The following is a 20,383-nucleotide window of genomic DNA, read 5'->3' on the forward strand; positions in this document are numbered from 1 at the left end:
TTGCTTTTTTATGTGAAATTTGTAACGAATGGAAATGAAAAGTTTTGTTTTGATGATCAGGCTCGAGTGAGCCAAAAATAGTTTTGGCTTTGCAAACGGGCTTTCTTGGTTTAAACGCATCAAAAAACATAAATTGACCCGTCAAAGATCCTGCTAGGCCTACAGCGTTTTTATCCTTTTAATAAGAAAATGTATTTAAATGATAAATCGAATGAGAGAAAGGAAAGAGGCTGAAACAATCCTAAACGTTATATCCGTGCAAAATATATTGACTGTAGAAAATCACCAACAAATTTAGACTTATTTTGTGCAAAGGGGTAAAAAGTCTAGTTGCTGACACCCAAAAAATACATAGGTCGAAGAAAAATAGATAACGTTTTACTAGCAGATGTGATACTTCTGTATACGAAAGTGAATCAGAAAGCAACACAATTTAAGACAGCTCCCATTATTTAATCCCGAAATAGGCTACTAAATTACTACATATGGTTAGCCTTTTCGGTTGTAATAAATACTCTAGGCTATGCATTTGTCTTATTTTCGTGTTTTATTAATTACAAGTACATAAAATCATATCAAAAGCATTGAAAGGTTGGGTTATTACAATTTACTCACAAGAAAAAACTCACTATTACAAGACACTTAAAAACTTCCAGACGGTCTCCTGCGTCCGTAGATGATACCATACTGTCATTTACTTTCATAAAAAAGAGAACATTGTTTATATTCACATGGATAACATCACATTGACATGAAGAATATCTATAAAGTTCTCTAGGCTACGCTAATAGAAACCACACATGAAAATACGTATCGGCCTATGTGTGACATGCCATGGACAAGTTTCTCAAAGAGAGGACACGTTCAGTATTGTTGAAAAGGCGTAGAGCAAGCACCGATTGATTTAGAGGTTTAAGTCACACGTCTTGAAGTCCAACATTACATTTAACAATATCTGTTGCTTGTTGCCTGGATTACCCATGAACAGCACATGCCTTGACAACAGTTACAAGTGAATTCCCTTCTGATCACACAGAACAATGAAACGGAACAGTCAGTGATTGGATGCGTTTCCAAAGCGCTGTCCAGCACTGTAACCTCCCGAAACAGACGCTTGAAGATCACAATATTTACGCTAACCTACGCCCTGCATAAAGGGGACATTCTAATGACTTATGCATTTGAGGTCTGACAATTTGTACAAAATTGTGCTTGCATTTCAGGGTTGCTTTTTAATTGATTCGGTCAAATAGCCAACCAATGGTAGCTAATGCATAACGTCTTTTGAGAATCTCTTTTTGGATTAACAGATCTATTTCTGAGGTAAATTGAGCTATCCACCACTATCAGGGCTATCATATTTACGTGAAATAATGATAGGTAATTTATCTCCTTTACATGTAGTTGAAAGTAACTATTTTACAAGCTCCACTCCGACAACAATCCACTCAGCGACTAGGCTCTTTATAGTTACCATTTATTTCCTCAGAGATGTTAACTGCCTCGGCCCCCAACGGTAACCTATCGCTGTACTCCGAACCCACCTCAAATTCCTCTTGGTTAGTTTTGGATGTTGAGCCAGGGATTGATTCGGTTACCAGGCTGCCTTCCACCTCTCCCTCCTCCTCTCCATCTTCCCCGTCGATCTCCCCTTCTCCCTCACCCATCTCACTAGGGTTGAAGGTCTTTTCGGACTCAACAAAAGACGCTCTGGGATCAAAATCTGTAGCCATTTGTTTTTCCATCTGATCCGGATTCTGAGCCTTCATAATCAGCTTGTATGTCTTGCCTTGGTACTTGTATAATAAATGACAGCAGGTGGCCCCTAGCAATGGAACAGTAGCTAAAGCCAGCAGAAAAGTGCTGACAACCACTATGATCAACAATGATGGGATTTTGTTTCTAGTTGTAAAAACCACTTGGACCTGGCAGTCCTGCCCCCCATAGGTGAGACAGAGAGTGTAGTTGGTGCCAGGCTGTAATCCCTGGAAACGATAGGCATTGATTCCTTCCTCTATCTTGGACCACTGAACCACTGAGTGTCCATTGCCAGTATCTACACAAAGATATAGCATGTCCAGGGGGGCTTTCTTGGTTGATGCTTGAATGAGACTGAAAGACTCTTTATTCACAGTTTCTAAGTTTTCGGTGTGACTGAGGTGAAGGTTAGACTTGCTTTTTGGAAGTTGGAGAGGATTTAGCTGAACTTTGGCTTCTGTTTCTGACACTTCCAATGCAATGACACCAAAGTCAAATGTATACCGCTTCTGGTCATCCAAGCTCATATTAAAGGCATGATTGGAGACGTGTTGCCATTGGTTACCATCACTTTTACCACATTTGCTGGCAAAATGCACATCATCTGAATCCTCGCCAATCTCCTTAATACCATCATGTTTGTCAAATGAACCAGTTGAAATGCCTTTGGTCTTTTCATCTTTCTTAGGCCAGTTGATTACATTGTTGTTGGAAGTCTTAGGCCCAGGCTTGTTTCCAGATGGTCGTGTTTTGTCTGCTGTACTGTCGAGAATTGAGTTGATTTCTTGCTTCTGGGTGCTTGCCGCCAGCACTTTGACAGTGTTTTCTGCAACCCCTACGTCATTAACCGCAGAGCAAGTGTAATTTCCATCTTCTTTTTTACTAACACGAGGGATGATCAGGGTTCCATTTTGAAACACGAGAAATCGACTGTGGGTGGTTTTATCATTAACAGGCAAATCCTGTCTTTCAACAATGGGGGGTACATGGAAGTTAAACTTTTCACTTCCTGTTTTCACCTCCCAGCTGACTTCTGGTTTTGGGTTGCCATTTGTTTCACAATTCAAGATCACCATAATGCCCTCATACAGCTCTGTGTTTTCTATGTTGGGTTGGTGGGTTATAGTGATGGTGGGAGCCTGACAGTCCAGTTCGGGCATCTTTGTAACCAGAGCACCTTTCAGTTCAACAGGGGCCTCACACAAAATGGTGTCTTGTTCAGGGACAGAAGTCTTGGTTTCTTTGATCCAATCCCTAAGCCATTCCAGGCTACAGGAGCAGGTGAATGGATTGTTGTAAATCTGGAGGTGAGACATGGACGTGAGGGAAGTGAAAGTACCTTGAACAATGGTGGTGAACTTATTGTGGTTGATGCGCAGTGATCTCAGATCTTTGAGAGAAGCAAAGGCATCCTTGGGCAGGTTAATCATCTCATTGTTATTCATTTTCAGAAGCTGCAGGGCTGTGAGGTTGTAAAGATCCTCCCATGGGAAATTGATAATTTTGTTGTAGCTGAGATCAAGGTTGCGCAGTTGGATCAGTGGGGCTAAGGTGTCCCTCTCGATGGTGACTATCTCGTTGTGTGCCAACCAAAGAGAAGTTACCTGAGTGACGTTGATGAAGCTTTTAGATTTCAGTAATGTGATCTTGTTGGCAGAGAGACTGAGGGTAGTCACGTTAGAGGGCAAACCCACAGGCACCAGTAGCAGTTCTTTGTAAGCACAGTCTGCAAATTGATGGGCGTATTTATCCAGGCAGCTGCATGGCTGAGGGCAGCACTGCACAATACCAATCACAGCAGTCCACAAAGCAAGGAAATGCAAAAGTGTTGAAGCCATTTTCAGCACCTGAAAAGATTTGGAGACAGCATATTAAGTGATATTCAACTTCACAGTGCTATTAGAGAGAGAAGATCTGTTAGATTTGAGTGTCCCATAGAGGCAAAATATCTGCTTATCGTTGAACACATGCAATAATGTAGAATGACATCCTGTTGATTTCTTTGAAATATATGGGACGCTTTCCAAGAATGTCTCTGATGAGCATCTATATTTTCCAGCCTGTAGCATACAAGGCATTTTATGAAGAAAAAAACACATAATTGTATAATTCTGAGGGTAAAAAAAGATAAAACACTTCAATTATTTGGGGAAATATGTCGGCAAGTAGATTGGCAAAACATTTCAATCTATCTACAAAACGTCTGATCACAACTAAACGAGAACAAGATGCTGTATGGGAGGCGCGCTTTGGCGGTATAGGCTATCAGCGGAGAGATTTCAGGTCCAAGGTTCTGAACCTAACCTCTTTGGCAGAAGTAAGCATATTTAAGGACATTTTTAAATGGGTTATTATCCGTTTAAAATAGTGTACCAAGTAAAACAATTTCTCTACCAACCAGATGTCAAAATGTTGTTGTTCAAAGTTTGGAAAGGCATACCCAGGATTGTTTCATCAAACCCCATGCAGTGTCCACTTAATATCAAACGACTTGAGTGTTTTAAAGAAAATAATACGTGACAATATACTTTCGTAATAATCTTACCTTTCAGAGAATACTTTCCAGTCGTTGTTAGTTTTTTAAAATTGTATTCTGTGTCTAAAATGTAATTGCCTACTGTCTACTAAAAGACACAATTAGTTGTCAAAAGAAGTAGTGTTCTCGAATAGTGATTTCTCCGCATTATTTTTAGAAATGGTGATAACTGTGATGATGGGCGGTGGAGAAAACATTTTTCTCTCGGTATGGTGCTGTGCAGTCCGAGCGCTGTTTTCTTCTTGCTTCTGATGGAGTTGCTACGATCTGTGCGCGTTCCAGTCATCACGGACCAAGAGGAGTGCTTGTGGACGCGCAGCCTCTCCCATCTCTTACTTCTGTATTAAAGATACAGAGGCTACGGACAAACTCTGCTACAATCCTCAAAGACAATTCATAATTTAGACACGGATATTTAATTCAGTATTCTGTCAACCTAAAAAGCAACTTTGACCTCATTCAGTTCTGCTCAGCTTCTCCAGGCCAAGCGCTAACGAGACAAATGTTGTCTCTATTGCTTTGAACAAGAATGTCCAAAGGTTCAAATGGCATGCAAAATCGTTTATTGACTTGACCTTTATCTTTTGATACGCAATTGACGTTGTCTTTAACTACAAAAAAAACTACAAAAATATAATATGTTTAACATAAAGTTAAGCTTTCATGTTGCTGAAATGTAAAGATGTGACGGTGATTTAACCTAATATTAAAAGAAAATTGTTCAATTAGCTGTCGAAAGTATTATTTTTGAAGTATGTCCACATGTCATTGCATCAGTGTATGCTGGTCATGTCTGGGTTTGGATGGATTTTTCCTTTCAAATACTGACATCTTGAGGTAATCATTTTGCTGGCACCCCAGACATTGTACGGATTTCAGAAACCGGCCCAGTATTGCTCTGTCTGTATCTTTATAAGAGTGACACCTACTGTTGAAAGACTGTAGTACAGAATATATTATGTACGCTATTTTACCAAAAGTATTTGGATACCACCTGACCTTTGTACCTACACATGAACTTGACATCCCATCCCAAAAGCCTGTGCATTTATGAGTACCTTCCCTCCCACCCACACCCACACACACCCACGCCCCCCTGTGCATTGTCAAGCCAAACAATGGGGGTGGTTTTTCACGGTTTGGGGCTAGCACTCAGTTCCACTATTTGAACAATGGACATCAGAAGAAATAAACAGGAAACCACAATTTAAGGAAACACCCAGGCAACATGAAGTCTCAGAGGAGTTGGTCTAAATTGTGATTCAGGCCAGAGTATTGCCCTTACACTGTTCCAGTCAGAGTCAGGACCGAAATAAACTTGTTTTGTTCCAGAGAACAGTCTTTTAAGCTGTAAGCTGATTGGCTATTGGGTTGCAGACTCAGGCCTCTGTGGTGCTGATGTAAAGAAATGTTTCCTGTGGAACTGCAACCGCCTGATGTAAATTCTGCTGGGGTATCACTGACTCAGGTCAAACGAATGAAATACTCCAGACTCAAGTCAATAGTTTTATTGCCAGCCAAAAATGCTGTTAGCCAAACACAGTTAGGAATGTGAACGAGATACATCTCTTTTTTGCATCCACGTGAAAATACCCTGTCATTAAAGTGAGTAATGGTGACTTACTCCTTTTCTTATTTCATCATCAGAGTACACCATAGGATTAGGTCAAGTAGACACGTAACCATTGGCTTTGGGAAGAGACCTCATAGGCGATGCTGTGTCAGCTCCGGCTTAAGGCTGAGACCATGATCTTCATTAAAGTTACCTGAGGTCATGAATGACACACATGGAAGGGCCATCTGCATCCTGCAGGCTTTAGCTGTAAAGACTGTAATGGGCAGCTGTCATTTTTCTGCACTGTAGTCTGCATGTTATTTTACCTACCGGTCCATCCTGTAACAACAATGATATTCAGACAACATTCGTAGTTTCATTCTTTAGGTAAATAATTGTTCCAATTTTCTCTCTCCAGAGGGGTTCAATTTGTGGTTTGTAAAGCATGTCGGGAAGGAAACCGTTTGAAGAATCTAGATTTTAAAATGTGCCGGAAGATTATGACGTAGTTCGTATCATTCTATCTGAGACTCTGTCCACACTATCAAACCTGAGGAGATGTACACTCCTACCCGAACACACTGTGTCTATTTCAGACACACAGTCTGGGGTCACTGACCTTGCCTAGCCTAAGTGACATTACAATCTGTTCTTAAGTAATTACATGAGAAACTAAGACTGCGAAGAGGCACAGGAGTGAACCGTTGTCGATGAGATGGCATGTTTAGGGCACAAACTGGTCGGTCCGTTAAGGAAATATGAGCCTTCTCTTGTTTCCATTCCAGGTCTAATATCCTAACATAAATAATGTACATGATACATAATATCCAGTTACAAGAATTAATTACTTCCTGGAAATAATGGTATATTTATTAGAGTATAATTGTCCTTTTAACATAAAAATATACTGTATGCAAATTAACAATTACAGAACAAACTAAGGATTGTTCTACATGAATAATTAAAAAAACACAATTTGAAAATAAATATAAGGTGCTGTTTATGTGAATTCAGTAATACAGATAAGCAGATCAGGCTGATCCATTTAGAAAAAAAGTTATAAAGTTCTGTGTCAAGAGTAAACTACGGTATCTATCACAGAGATATTATTGTCACGGTGTGTGGTGGGGTACGACCCAAACACAGGAGAGTTTGCCAGGTAGCGCAACAAACAAGGGTTTGGTCTTCATAATAGGGAAACAGGCAGGATACTCACAGTAACAAGGGTAAGAACAAGACAAAACAAAGACAAAGCCTGAAAACAAAACAGGAACCTAAATACAAAGACCCAAACAAGACACAGGTGGACACGATAAGACTAATGAGAACTGAAACCACTGAACGAGACACAGGTGAAGACAATGACAGGCACAGGGAAACACTAGGGCAGGGCAAAAACACAAAACAACAAGGGGGTACGGCTGTGGCTGTGACAATTATGAAGTAATTATGAGGAAATTAAAGGTGCAAAGCAATAAGAACACATTCTCCACATCGGCTATAATCCATACTGTAACTACACATTTCCAATCCATTTAGGAAAATCAATTTACCATATTGTACTCAATGACATGCTACCAAAGTCTCTGACTTTATTTGCGTCATCTTATAGAGCCAGAAAGTTCAAAAACTGACTTAAATAAATGCCCAAGTGTTGTTCCTGTGCTCCATCCTGTTCCCTCTCTGATAATAGCCTATCACAGGGGTGTCGAACTCCGGTCCTCGAGGGCCGCTGTCCTGCATGTTTTAGATGTTTCCCTGATCCAGCTCACCTGATTCGAATGAATGGTCGTTATAACAACCCTTTTAATTGAATCAGGTGTGTTGGAGCAGGGAAACATCTAAAACATGCAGGACAGCGGCCCTCGAGGACCGGAGTTCGACACCCCTGGCCTATCAGATGTGTTCACACCACCAACAATCAAGGGATCAAGGGAATCAAACAAGAATGTATGCTGCGGAGGCAGGCCAACATGCACAAGCCAACAGATCAATCTGAGTCTCTTGAATCACATGCTCTCTATTTCCCTACAAACCTTTTTGCGCTTGAGCCTTTAACTGCTAAATGTCCCAAGGCAGCATGCAGGTACGTAGCCTATTGGTAAGGATAAAGGAGGAAAGGGTGGAAAGTACAGTTTTAAGATTTAACAGGGCCATCTCTACGTTAGCACTGGTGCTTCCACTGAGGACAGATAAGCTTCTGAAGTCTCTGTTTTGGTTGAGCTGGTACTCTTTCACTGTTTTGTTGTAGTCTCTCTCTTTGGACACGCATATGTAGTGTCCGTAGTTTTCTTCGGTCATGGCAGGGATGAGGTGCAGGCAATTGGCCTGCATGGGCAGACAGGGTTTACTGTGGCCTCCGTGCTCCCATGTATAGACAGCATGGTAAGAGTCTATGGGACAGGAAAGGTAGAAAGGGGCATTCTGCGGGACTTTGTGGACAGCTACCAGAGGCGCTGAGGAAGGAGGCTGAGTCTCTCGTTTGGTTCTGTTCAGTTTCTTTGACTCTGGACAGAAAGATTCAAATGTATAGCGCACTTGCAACAAAATGTATACTGTCATTCATGGGTATGTACATAGTATGATATCAAAAATACTGATTAGAGTATACCTTCTGTGGTTTTCCGGCACACACTGGTCTGTCCATCAAGGATGTTTTGAATGCTTCCTCTGCAAACATAACAACAAGAACAGAGCCATTTTGAAATCATTTGCATTGTTAATTACATCACATAGCCTGCACAAGAATATTGTCTCAATCATGTCAGTCTACGAACAAACTTAAATTACATTTACATTTAGTCATTTAGCAGACTCTCTTATCCAGAGCAACTTCCAGTTAGTACAGGGACATTCCCCCGAGGCAAGTAGGGTGAAGTGCCTTGCCCAAGGACACAACGTCATTGGCACAGCCGGGAATCGAACCGGTAACCTTCTGATTACAAGCCCGAATCCCTAACCGCTCAGCCACCTGACTCCCTACAAACTTACGGAACAGTTGGGGTACAGCCGGATTTGGACCAGGCACAGTATGGGTCCCGTGCTAGCACACAGTCCTCACAGGAGCCATTGTAGTCCTGACACCTTTCCAGGTCCAGGGTAGAGATCTGCTCAGAGAAGCCCACGACCAGCTTTCTCTAGATACACACGGAAGTGTAAGCATTCTGCACATGAACGCATCCCAGAACAAATCATGTATTTCATGGAGCTTTTGTCAGTATTGTATTACTTGACAGTACCTTTGCAGACTCCAGTTTAATCGATCGAATAATGTCTGAGTGGTTGGAGGATTGTATTTCTGAGATGATGAAGGGTTCTGAGCCATCTTCTAAAATTTTGTGGATCTTTCCAGAGTCTGAAACATGCAGGTATATCGTAGATGGACAACACTGACTAATCTACAGATTGTATAAAAAGCTTTAAAAACAACAAAACCAAAACTGAAAGCTAATCTTAGCCCATTGTCCAAAACATCCTCTGACCTCAGTACAAAAAAAACAATAGAAGCAAACTTCAGTCCACTAAGAAAACAGAACATTTAAAACAAGAACATCAAGAGCAAAGGTAAAGGACAGGCCAGATGGTTAATAATGCAAACATACCAGTGGCTAGAAGCAGCACATTATGCATGTGTTCATCAGCTGCCTGAACTTGGTCCACAGCTATCTTGGTATAGTTGTTGCTGCTTATGTAGAAAGGAATACGAGGGTGTATGGAATGGATCCAGTCACTCATCTCAGGGTGATCCTTTACTACATTGATGGTATCCAATGGCAAGGTCTTACTGTTTGATACACACTAGGAGGTATGTGCACATAAAAATAGTTCAGTCAAAACATTAGCAAATCTAACATTAACATTTACATATAGTTCAGGAACGCAAGGTTCGAATGCTAGATTTGTTTTCAGCAAGGAAGTTCGCTCCACAAATAAATCTGAAAGTTTACAAATATGGACCTCTGATAAGCAGTCAAGGCCTATTCTACAGGAAATACATCTTGACCACAATACGACACACGAGAATGAGAAAACAACAGTACAATGTAAGGTGATATTTTTTACTGGATTGACAATATGAGGTGATGTTTTGATTATTATTATCATTTCGTCATATTTATTTTCACATGACTCAGAACAGGGTGGACACCATGAGCCCTTCCCTAAAATGGTCCTCCCACGGCATCCAGCTCATACATGGAATACACACAAATGTTCCACTTAAATCATCCCTGCTTTTCTATTGCCTACCCTAAACCTTCCATCGCTTCCACAAAATCTAACAATATTCAGTACAGTTGCATGCAACTGACAACAGTACAAACCTTTTCAAACTTTAACACACAGAAAGACTAGAGAATAGATTTAACTCACCTTTCCAGGTCTGGGATTAGGAATTTCTTTATCAAAGCCTTTGAAGGTGGAGTTTTCAAAAATTCTATCAATCTCTTCCATTGAGTATATGCATACAGCAGTAGAGTTCCTGTAAGTGGAAAGAACTAAAGTTACTGCTATTGCCTAATTAGACTAAACTAAACCAGTGTATAACACCAGTGTTTACAATAAATTCCTTCTACAGAAAAACTATTTTTTTTAAACTAAGTGACTCAATATCATGACATTTAAAAGGCTGGAAATTGGTGGGCTGGAATGTTGGCAACGACTCAGGAAGAACCGATGGGACTTGCTATGGTTATCTCAATCGGTATTTGTTTCAAGTCCTGTAAACCTCTAGGCCTCTTAAGTGTGAAATGTCTGGGGCATTAATGACAAGGGTAAAAGGAGAAGTTGGCTATCTTACCAGCTGCTTGTGAAAAGGCCATAAACTTTTGAAGCCTTCCAGTCTTCAGAATGCAACACAAATATGTCTTGAAGACGGTTGAAATAGAGAGACTCTTTTGGAATTCCACACACAAGACGAGCTTTCAGGAAAGATGTCCACATATTCTGGAAGAATCTCTTTGACCCACCTTCATCTATCTGCAGAATGTGAATTTATAAATGTCCTCGACAAAATGAGTGTTTTACCAACAAACCTGCCATGATTGCATATGTTCACAAATGACCATGAACATGGTTATCTAATATAAAACAATCAACAGCGCTGCTGGGCTTCCTGTGAAAAGTTTGTATTTGAGTTAGGTAAACACAGAAGGTGTTGTCACAGCTGTTCTGTACGTGGGAAACAATGCATTATTACAGGTGCTAAAAAATAAAAGGGGCTACTATTTGAAATAATGAGACACAAGACACAGAATGTGAGCTGACTCAACCTGGTCTTTCCATCAGCCGAAACCTACCCTTCACATCGGCAGAGTTTAAATGTATTATGACGTGAGGATATTAACACCCTCATGGTTTCCATTTTCAATCTCATCAGTAAATCATTCCTACTTGAACTAGAACCATTCATTCTCCCGACCCTATTCTACTTTGTAATTACAGCAATGTTATCCTATTCATGTCTTGTTTCGTTGTGAAAAATTATAATAGGTAAGTGCCTTATTTGGACAATTTGGTGTTTGTACAGTACTTTCTATGTTATCATTATTTACCTCCATGCTAAAATGTCTCCACAACAAAATGGTTGTCCCAGCTCACACTACATAGCCTTCTTATCCTCATCTGAATAACATTCCACCCAGTGCCATAGTGCCCTCAGATATAAGGAATGTATCTACATGAAGCGATGTGGCCTCCTTCAAAGCCTTGACATACGCACCATGCTAAACCTGTACTCGTACCTTGCAAACTCTGGCCACCCTTGATATCCAGGGATCAGCCTCCGGACTATTGTCAGAGTTCTTCTCTCGGAAAAAGACATAGATCTTTTCATTATGTGGATCATCGGAACGCTGGATCCAGTTGGCCGATATGAAGGTGGGTTCTGTAAGCGCAAGAGATACCAGAACAAGGTGACCTATTATGATTACTGCTGGGCCAAAGAGGTAGTTATACATGTATTGTTTTACATATATGAGACAGCAGAGTGGTTTGTACCAACTCTGATGACACTTACTGACCTGACACCCATGTGTCGTACATCCACACATTGGTTCTGCTGCCTGCTTTCCTTCTGAATTGAAGTGAACTTCCATCACCATCCAAGGGAGCAGCAGCATATAAATCCCCCTCTTAATTTATATATATGACAGCACAAAAAGAAGGACAAGAGATTGCACTTTTTTCAGTTCAATGGGCAAGCATAAATTGATTTGATTATATGCTTATATAACTCTTTATGAAACAACTACAATGAGTCATACAGTATGCTACAGTACAGGATGTGACATACCTACTGTGAGCGACAACGAGTTATGTGTGTAAACGTGTGGTGAGATCCCAATCCCTTCATAACTCTCCACTATTTCATGTGTTTTATTGTCGATCCGGGAATACTTTTCAATGAAAAATACAGTGAACATTCATCAACAGAGGTCCCATAAACACAAATAACAATAAACACAGACCTTAAACGTTGTATTTAAAAATATGTACTGGAAGTAAACAAGAAGAAGTGACGTCAAATTATAGTTTGTAATTACACGTTAGAGACTACACCCACCACATCCACTTCAAATGAGCCTGGGAGCCCTGTTATTTAAGTTTCATGAGAGGATGAATAACCACAAGCCAGACTGTGCAGACTGTAGTGGGAAGATGTTAAACAGTGCTAGCTTCTACTGCCCACTTACCAGCTTCCAACATTGTGGCTTGTGTCCATTTGTCCCACATACAAACACACTATCTTGAAAATGTTGGATCACAGTGATGACATTCTGACAGGGTTCCTATATGAAGGAATGTACACATCTGGATGTAAGGAATTCAATTTAAAATAAAACAGATAATTTTGTCACATGCCTTAAAGGAGTGTGCTATCTTAAATCTTTTTGTTGAACTGATCATTCAGTCTAGCCAAGATCAATTTATTCAACTAAACTTTATACTAACCTCTGTACATGTCTGTTCACCTGTCGTGTTTAGTGTAAATTCCTGACGAAGAAAATTGATAAATATATCAAAGACAATTCTATACATGTCAACCTGAACAAGCAATAAGGAAGTAGTATGTATGACAATAGGTTGTATGACAATAGGTTACTATACATTATATTTCGAGTATGGTCAGTTGTATCATTTATTTTGATACTCATCGCTGTTGTATATTCCATTGCATGCTACCTTTGTTTTGATTACTTATTTCTTCACTTATTCTGTAACTGTGCAGTGTGCAGAAGGAGTTGCCTGAACATTTGAATTTCCTAGGGGATTGATTTAGGAATTGAAATAAATGGTGTAGGCTAATATGTAGGCCTATAATGTTTTTTAAATTAATCTAATGTTGTTGAAATGCAATTTGAATGGCCTGTTCACAAACAGCAGCTGCTGACATTGACTGCGTCATGGTGTCTCTGATGACCAATGGCTTTCATCACATATGCCGATGTTTCTTTCATGCCGACCTTATGAAGGTCTACTTCACATAATAGGTTAGATATCAGGTTACATCCATTAAAAGTTTCCGTGGAAACTGTTAGGCTCACTACGCAAGCCAGTAAATAATTAAAGTTGTTATAATTTGCTATTAGTGCTGTTGGTTTGTGTCTTGATGGGTGTATTGATGTGTGTCTATCGAAGAAAAGTAGATACAAAATAATGTAGGATAGACGGACCTCTATGATCCGACAGTTCTGAACATCAATCTGTAATACAAAGTCCGTTCCTCCAACGTATAGATCATCAGAATCACCTGGGTGAAAGAACACTGTGTGGTTCTGATATATGGGATATTGCAGGATTGTGTTTTCCTGGTCTGAAGAGAAAAATCATTATCAAACGACGTAGAAAATAATGTTTTGAAACTTGATCCCTAATAGACTATAACGCTTTAACTTGCTGTCTACATCTGACTACCTCAAGTCCACATAGCTTAATGCTTTAAGAATAGTTTACAGAAGCACCTGACTAGCGTATAGTAACAGCCTGTGTATAAACAAGCTAAATAAGGCTACATACAGTAGAGATAGCCAATTAAATTAATTAGCCTATAAGACTATAGCGCACTGAGGGATACCTACCTTGTTTCAGGATAAGTCTTGGTGTTTCCTTCCATGCCAAATAACATTTAAAAGTCCAAGCCAAAAAAAAGTTTAGTTGAATAAACAATTTCATTTTGTTACTCGGTCGATCAATCAATCACTTGGGAGAAGGCAGCCGTGTTGCCATGACTGCAAAATTAACATCCTTCAGCACGCAGAAATGACTGCAGCACTGAGTAGGCTACACCTTGCCACTGCGATTATGTACAAGGGAAGAGGCGTAGGGTGAACGGAATGCGTTGTGAACACCAGGGGCGCTAGTCTGTCATAGAAATAGCCCTCTCCCACTGATTTGCAATGCGGTAGGTCGTAACTCAAGATGTCTTTTATTTTATTACCAAAGCAAAGAGCTTACGATGTCAGTGTTGTATGTGACAAAGTAGCGTAGAAAAACATGAATGACTATGGCTATGTTTTCTCAATTTTGAGAAACCAATTTATTAACACATAAAAAGCCGGCCTTTATAGGCCTGCATAGGTTACTTGGCCCGCATGTTGCAACACGATTCCATTCATGTTTACTGATTTATTTATTTTTTACTGTCTATGATTTAAATTGAATATGTAGGCTATGAATTAAATTGAGCGAGTTACAATGTCAGCGGCAGTGGAATCAGATGAAAATAGAGCCTTTACTTTGAAAAACCGTGACCCGGATGTACTACTATTGTTGCTAACAAGTCAGCTGACTGGCAGAGTGAAAATGGTAAAAGCTTTAAAAAATATAGATCTATTTATTTGCTAAATAATCGGTTACTGTGAATTGTAGCTGCTTATTATGTATATTACTAATTATCATTAGCTCTATATATTCTGTACGTTGGAATATAATTTGGGTTACTATGTATAGTAGGCCATCTTAACATACTAGCCCCCAAAAAGAAAGAATCGGGTGTTAATGCTCTACTGACTACTATAGCCTAGCTAGACTAACTAACTAATTGATTTGCTAGCCCGCTGACGTTTTGGTGGACTGGAGACTGCAAAACCTAGCTATAGATTCTCAATGTTTGAAATTGCTTTTTTCAGCGGTTCCGTTTTTGTGGTGATTTAGACTGTCCAGATTGGGTTCTCGCCGAAATTAGCACATTGGCAAAAATAGTAAGTATTATTGGGGAAAGAATGAGTGTTCGAGCTATATTGTCCTTGGTTTAATAATTGTTCATGATTTTTTTGTTGTTGCCGTAGTCAAGTGTCAAGATGAAACTCCTCTGTGCTCAAGTGTTAAAAGACCTTCTTGGAGAGGGCATCGATGTAAGTGTGACTTGCAGCTTACATTAAGTGTTGCAGACGAAATAGTAATGCCTGATAGATAAACGTGTTTTTTTTCTTCCTTTCAGTATGACAAAGTCACAAAGCTAACTACTGATGCAAAATTTGGTAAGTAGCTTTTATTTCTTGTATAATATCTTTTCATTTTTATTCTTTGAGAGTAAATGGTGTCTGTGGATTTTCCAGAAAGTGGTGATATCAAAGCCAGTGTTGCAGTGCTGAGCTTCATTTTATCAAGTGCTGCCAAACATGATGTGGACAGTGATTCACTTTCAAGTGAGCTGCAACAGCTCGGCCTTCCAAAAGGTAAACGGTTCCGGATATCTTTGGTTTTCTTTTAATCTTAGAATCATGGATATTTACTCCTTCTTGTGTCACTGTATATTCCAGAGCACACCACAGGCCTGTGTAAATCATATGAGGACAAGCATACTGCCCTGCAGGATAAACTGATAGAGACCAGCTTGAGACGTAAGAGTTGAACCAGCATGAAATATTTGCCACGTCTTTGAGTCAGGATTTTGAGCTGCTAGTTATTGTGTGTTCCAGTTGGACGCCTAGAAGCCGTTTCATGGAGGGTTGACTACACACTAAGCTCAAGTGAAATGAGGGAGGTGAACGAGCCATCGGTGCAGCTTAAACTGCAGGCGCAAGGTGCAGAGTCGGGCTCCACAGAGACCACAATTGTGTCCATTTCCGCAGACAAATTTAGAGTCCTGTTGACAGGTATGTTTTGACCCTGGTCCTTAACAAGCTACTCTGGTAAACAACACACTGCCTTTACCTTTTACATGCGTGATCTTACATCGCATTACTTATTTTTGTTACAGAGCTAAAGCACGCTCAAGCCATGATGAATGCACTGCAATGAAGATGGAGTATGAACAAATGTTTAGAACCATCTACAGAAGTTTATCAATTATTGATGAAAGATGTCCTTTTCTAAAGTGTCAGAGCTCATTTTAGTTGGGTATGTGAGCAAGATACTCCATACTTCTTACTTATTGTTGGTAATTGATTCACCCTTATTACCTGTAATAATGTAATATACAGAATCAAGAAAGATATGACCAAATTAGCAACATTTGTAAATAACCTTATTCATGTCAATATGTTTAATTAACATTTTTGTTTTGCATGCCTTTTTGATCATGTTGACACATGTATGTAGAGAAAAATAAAAAATATTTTAATACTATTGAACTTGTATAGCTTGAATTGCACTACAAGTCCCATCATCCTCTGGGCCTTTCTCAGCTTCCTGTTGCTGCTGCACAGCATTGTTTTGGTGACGTGAGCTGCTGTAGGGCCGAAATTTATCTTTGCTGGTGAGTAAGGCAATTATTGGCAGATTCTAGAAAAAAAAAACATGCATACTAAAGACAACATCAATTAAATTCCTGAGTAATACTGAATTAAGTCTGTTTACGATCCTGATGTCGATTACAGTGGCCACACAGCATACGTTGCACAACTTGTTTGGTAACAGTCACGCATGTGCAGTTACTGAGCCCAATAGCTCGTGATAACAACCTGAGACTTAGCGATATGATTGCCAACACCTTACAAAATTGAAGATTGGTAAATTTGTTTAAGCTATTACAGAACAAAAATGTATCTTTGTATCTCATGATTCAAAGTATAGCAGTGAGCCTATGCTCTGTCTCTGACATGACAGTTTTTCTTTCATCGCAAAACGTTACCTGTCTGTTAAGCAGGGGCGTTGCCAGAAAAAAAATATTTTTGGGTAGGCCTAGAAAAATACGGATAGGCATCTTTTCATTTTTTTTTTACTTATTTACTTTGAGATGTGCACCCAGTGCAAACTTTTTGGGAGATACTTTCGTTTTTGGGTAGGCCTTTAGAACAAATTTCTACCCAGCCTACCCGTGGGTACGCCCCGGTTGTCAGGTAGCAATTATGCAGGTAGCTGAGTTTTTGTTTGTGAAATAATGAACTTAACTGATAATGGATCTTTTCTTAGAGTGGACAGTAGACAGAAAGATCCCTAACTTTCAAACGAGATAGGGGTGGGCTGTTTGTTAAACACATTGTTTAACTTTTATACTACAGCATGATTTGTATTATTATGTTTGGATAACATATACAATAGGCTACTGTCAATATTTAAGACGATATTCATGTATATATGGGTGCCTAAGACTTGCATGTATATATTTTTTAATTGACCCAATTATTATCAATATATTTTCAGCTGTATCCTGTTTCAACAGCTCTAAAATGCCAGAGGGACCAGAGCTTCACTTGGCCAGTCTTTTTGTTAACAGGATGTGTGAGGGTGTGGTTTTCACTGGGTCAGTGAAAAAGTCACAGGTCAGCAAGCGTCCTGAAGTACCATTCACCTCTGAAGCCTACCGAATCACAGCCCAGTCCAGAGGGAAGGAAGTAAGGCTCACTCTCACACCCATCAAGAGTGATGAAGTCAAACACAGTGTCATGGCTGCACACGCTGACCAGCCTATGGACATCATCTTCCACTTCGGGATGTCAGGCTTTTTCCGTTTCACCACTGAGGATGAGCTCCCCAAGCATGCTCATCTGCACTTCTATTCCAATGAGAAGCCCTGCAGGGTGCTTAGCTTTGTGGATGCACGCAGGTTTGGTGGTTGGCAGCCGAATGGGACCTGGCAACCCGACAGAGGGCCTTGTATAATGTTTGAGTATGAGACCTTCAGGTAGGATGTAGTGGGCAACTATTTGTAACTGACAGACAAGTATGTTTTAACACCATACTTTGTTCCTGTAAGTCCTTCATGTAGACCTATTTTCTTTGCTATAGGGAGAATGTCTTGACGCACCTTTCAGACCGAGCATTTGACAGGCCCATCTGTGAAACTCTCCTGAATCAGAAGTACTTTAATGGTATTGGGAACTACCTGCGTGCCGAAATTCTTTTCAGGTGACTTAAACATTCACAAATACTTTTAGTACACAAATCTTTTGTACAGCAAACCTTTTACTGTCATAAACATCCTAAACGGATTAAAAAAAAACTGCTGTTCTCATGCACACTAGCCTGAAGGAAAACAGGTCACCATACATTCAGGAAACCATTAATTCTGGACATTTTCATTCTTTCTTGTTCACTAGTGAACTTAAGTATCCCAAGGACTCTAGGCTGATTATACCTTATCAGAAACCCAAGCAAATCTGCAAGACCCTCCCTAACTCCCCATCCTGGTGCCTGTTTACGCTTCACAATGGAGCTTATGTTGCCAGTGGCCTTGACTTCTCCACCGATGATTTAAAAACAAAGATATGGTTGCAGACACTTCAGACAGAGATTAACAAAGCCTAGTGTCCCAATATAAAGAATGTCAAGTATAATATATTACATTAAAGAAAAACAATATTTACATATCGATATATTTATAAGTGTGAATAGACCACATTTAAAAGAGGTGCAATAAGAATGTCAAATTGTAAATAAACAATGGGCCTATGGTATGTCATTAGGAAAAATGGTCTGCAAAATTAATTACTTAATGAAGAGTATCAAAATTTGTGGCCAGACTTGGAAAGTAGAACATATACAGCAGTACTTTATACCCTTCCATGCTTTAGGCACTTATATGATACTTTCAGATTCATCCATTGTTTTCGAAGTGGAAAAAAGGCTTTTACTGATTCCATGTTGTTCATTTTGTGGGAAACAAAGATTCCTTTGAATGCTAATGGAATTATCCCTGGTTATTAAATTATCTTCTCTTTTAAGATTAAACATCCAACCCTTTGTGAAGGCAAGAACTGTGCTGGAAGGTCTTCTGTGCAAAGACGAGCAGGCAGAGGAGACAACCAAGACAGAGGTGAAAGGTCTAAGTGACCATCGCATGCAAACACCATTCACTCCCTTAGCTAAAAATACTGCTTTGTATCCTATGTGTCATAGATTTCAGACCAAGCTGTGAAGAATGCAAAGGTTGAGCCTCCTGACCTTCTCTCCCTGTGTCATACAGTTCCCCTTGAGGTTGTCAAGCAAGGTACAGTTCATCTACTGTCTACTCCTAAAGCTTCGAGTCCAGCTACAAACCGAGTGAGGCTGTAAATCGCAATTACTAACAATGATCACTTTTTTACAACCCTAAGGACCGTTATCGTAATTTGAGGTGACTTCAACTGTCTTAAATTTGGTCATGTTTATTATTCCTTTTCTCTTCTTGTGTGATTGTTTTTACACTTCTAGGTGGAAAGGGATATGACCCAGAGAAGGCAGACTATTCAGTGTTTGAGGCATGGCTGCAGTGCTACTGCGTGGATGGGATGAAGTCAATCAGAGATCACAATAGCAGAACCATATGGTTTAAGGTGAAATATGAGAAGTACATGCAAATGCATCCTAAGTCTGGTGATTTGTTTTGACCTCTCATGATCTCCTGCTTTTTTCCATTTCAGGGTGATCCAGGTCCTATGGCGCCTAGAAGTAAAGTGTTCCTTGATGAAAAAAGCATGGTCATGTTTTTCCACTCTTAGAAGGGCAATTTTGCAGTAAATATTGTATACATTACTCATCACTTTGTCATTGTGCAGATTCAAAATCCCCTAAGGCTAAGAAGAGAATAAAGAAAGAGGACAATCACGATTACGCGACACAGAAAAAGGTGGGGCGGTACAGTATGAGCAGAAATGTAGCTTTCCAAAGTAGTGCGCACAGTCCAGTAACACATCCCGTTTTATTAGGGGGTCACAAAGGCACGGACAGTAAAACAGGAAACGTTGACGGAAAAAGTAAAAAAAGAAAAGGTTCCTGAAAAGCAGACTGGAGCTAAAAGTCAACGTATCCAAAATTCTAAGGAAATGAGCACGCCACAGCAAAACAAAAGAGCGGCCGCTCGCAAGAAGAGCAACAGCACAGACAATGGTAAGAGCTCCTTTGTAAGATGACACACATTTACAGCATACTGCTTTTGTGTGACTACATGAATCTCTTTTTTCAGTGGTACAGAGGAGTGGACGTGTGACCAGACAGAGCAGCAAATAAGACTACTACATGTAATTAAAGTAGTGTTGGTTTTTACTGTATGGGAACATTTTTATAGTTTTATAATCCATTCCTTATTTTTTTTATCGAAATACATTCTCAATAAATTGTCTGGGATATGACCTTTTGCACACCAATGATTAAGAGTAGATATATTCTATCAA

General features: G+C 39.8%; 4 protein-coding genes across 9 annotated transcripts; 2 read left to right on the forward strand and 2 right to left on the reverse strand.

Annotated features, from left to right (window-relative positions):
- Positions 1 to 534: 534 nt before the first annotated feature.
- Positions 535 to 4,697, reverse strand: islr2 (immunoglobulin superfamily containing leucine-rich repeat 2). Its single transcript, XM_047034606.1, has 2 exons — positions 4,304 to 4,697; positions 535 to 3,605 (listed from the first exon to the last, which is right to left on the reverse strand). The coding sequence occupies exon 2, from the start codon at positions 3,594 to 3,596 to the stop codon at positions 1,449 to 1,451; it is 2,148 nt and encodes a 715-aa protein (XP_046890562.1). The 5' UTR covers positions 3,597 to 3,605; positions 4,304 to 4,697; the 3' UTR covers positions 535 to 1,448.
- A 3,213-nt stretch (positions 4,698 to 7,910) lies between these two features.
- On the reverse strand, positions 7,911 to 14,151 carry sema7a (semaphorin 7A). The gene is made up of 14 exons (XM_047034547.1): positions 13,928 to 14,151; positions 13,523 to 13,662; positions 12,801 to 12,842; positions 12,542 to 12,637; positions 12,142 to 12,244; positions 11,870 to 11,980; positions 11,591 to 11,733; positions 10,648 to 10,826; positions 10,221 to 10,329; positions 9,452 to 9,647; positions 9,089 to 9,204; positions 8,841 to 8,986; positions 8,461 to 8,519; positions 7,911 to 8,356 (listed from the first exon to the last, which is right to left on the reverse strand). The coding sequence occupies exons 1-14, from the start codon at positions 14,019 to 14,021 to the stop codon at positions 7,911 to 7,913; spliced, it is 1,980 nt and encodes a 659-aa protein (XP_046890503.1). The 5' UTR covers positions 14,022 to 14,151.
- A 412-nt stretch (positions 14,152 to 14,563) lies between these two features.
- On the forward strand, positions 14,564 to 16,418 carry commd4 (COMM domain containing 4). The gene is made up of 8 exons (XM_047033990.1): positions 14,564 to 14,654; positions 14,978 to 15,049; positions 15,137 to 15,202; positions 15,289 to 15,328; positions 15,407 to 15,526; positions 15,611 to 15,691; positions 15,770 to 15,946; positions 16,051 to 16,418. Exons 1-8 carry the CDS (start codon positions 14,652 to 14,654, stop codon positions 16,089 to 16,091), a joined length of 600 nt encoding a protein of 199 aa, XP_046889946.1. The 5' UTR covers positions 14,564 to 14,651; the 3' UTR covers positions 16,092 to 16,418.
- A 46-nt stretch (positions 16,419 to 16,464) lies between these two features.
- On the forward strand, positions 16,465 to 20,341 carry neil1 (nei-like DNA glycosylase 1). Of its 6 annotated transcripts, none has more exons than XM_047034042.1 (10): positions 16,465 to 16,548; positions 17,436 to 17,916; positions 18,021 to 18,140; positions 18,957 to 19,047; positions 19,131 to 19,221; positions 19,425 to 19,546; positions 19,634 to 19,685; positions 19,769 to 19,839; positions 19,919 to 20,099; positions 20,176 to 20,341. In XM_047034042.1, the coding sequence occupies exons 2-10, from the start codon at positions 17,462 to 17,464 to the stop codon at positions 20,217 to 20,219; spliced, it is 1,227 nt and encodes a 408-aa protein (XP_046889998.1). In that variant the 5' UTR covers positions 16,465 to 16,548; positions 17,436 to 17,461; the 3' UTR covers positions 20,220 to 20,341. The 6 variants fall into 6 exon arrangements, with proteins under 6 accessions (XP_046889998.1, XP_046889999.1, XP_046889996.1 ...); XM_047034043.1 differs by having other exon boundaries at positions 16,471 to 16,548; positions 17,455 to 17,916; XM_047034040.1 differs by lacking the exon at positions 16,465 to 16,548 and adding an exon at positions 16,706 to 16,801.
- Positions 20,342 to 20,383: the final 42 nt, after the last annotated feature.

This window comes from Hypomesus transpacificus, chromosome 14, assembly GCF_021917145.1.
Source record: "Hypomesus transpacificus isolate Combined female chromosome 14, fHypTra1, whole genome shotgun sequence".
Classification (NCBI taxonomy): Eukaryota; Metazoa; Chordata; class Actinopteri; order Osmeriformes; family Osmeridae; genus Hypomesus; species Hypomesus transpacificus.

Coding starts and splice junctions, on each gene's coding strand:
- neil1 (XM_047034042.1), top strand. CDS start 17,462: ATGCCAGAGGGACCAGAGCTTCACTTGGCCAGTCTTTTTGTTAACAGG. Junction 18,141..18,956: donor CGTGCCGAAATTCTTTTCAG/GTGACTTAAACA, acceptor TTCTCTTTTAAG/ATTAAACATCCAACCCTTTG. Junction 19,686..19,768: donor AGTGTTCCTTGATGAAAAAA/GCATGGTCATGT, acceptor GTCATTGTGCAG/ATTCAAAATCCCCTAAGGCT.
- sema7a (XM_047034547.1), bottom strand. CDS start 14,021: ATGAAATTGTTTATTCAACTAAACTTTTTTTTGGCTTGGACTTTTAAA. Junction 12,638..12,800: donor GTGAACAGACATGTACAGAG/GTTAGTATAAAG, acceptor TCCTTCATATAG/GAACCCTGTCAGAATGTCAT. Junction 9,648..10,220: donor CTAATCCCAGACCTGGAAAG/GTGAGTTAAATC, acceptor CATACCTCCTAG/TGTGTATCAAACAGTAAGAC.
- commd4 (XM_047033990.1), top strand. Junction 15,527..15,610: donor ACAGCTCGGCCTTCCAAAAG/GTAAACGGTTCC, acceptor TGTATATTCCAG/AGCACACCACAGGCCTGTGT. Junction 15,692..15,769: donor GATAGAGACCAGCTTGAGAC/GTAAGAGTTGAA, acceptor TGTGTGTTCCAG/TTGGACGCCTAGAAGCCGTT.
- islr2 (XM_047034606.1), bottom strand. CDS start 3,596: ATGGCTTCAACACTTTTGCATTTCCTTGCTTTGTGGACTGCTGTGATT.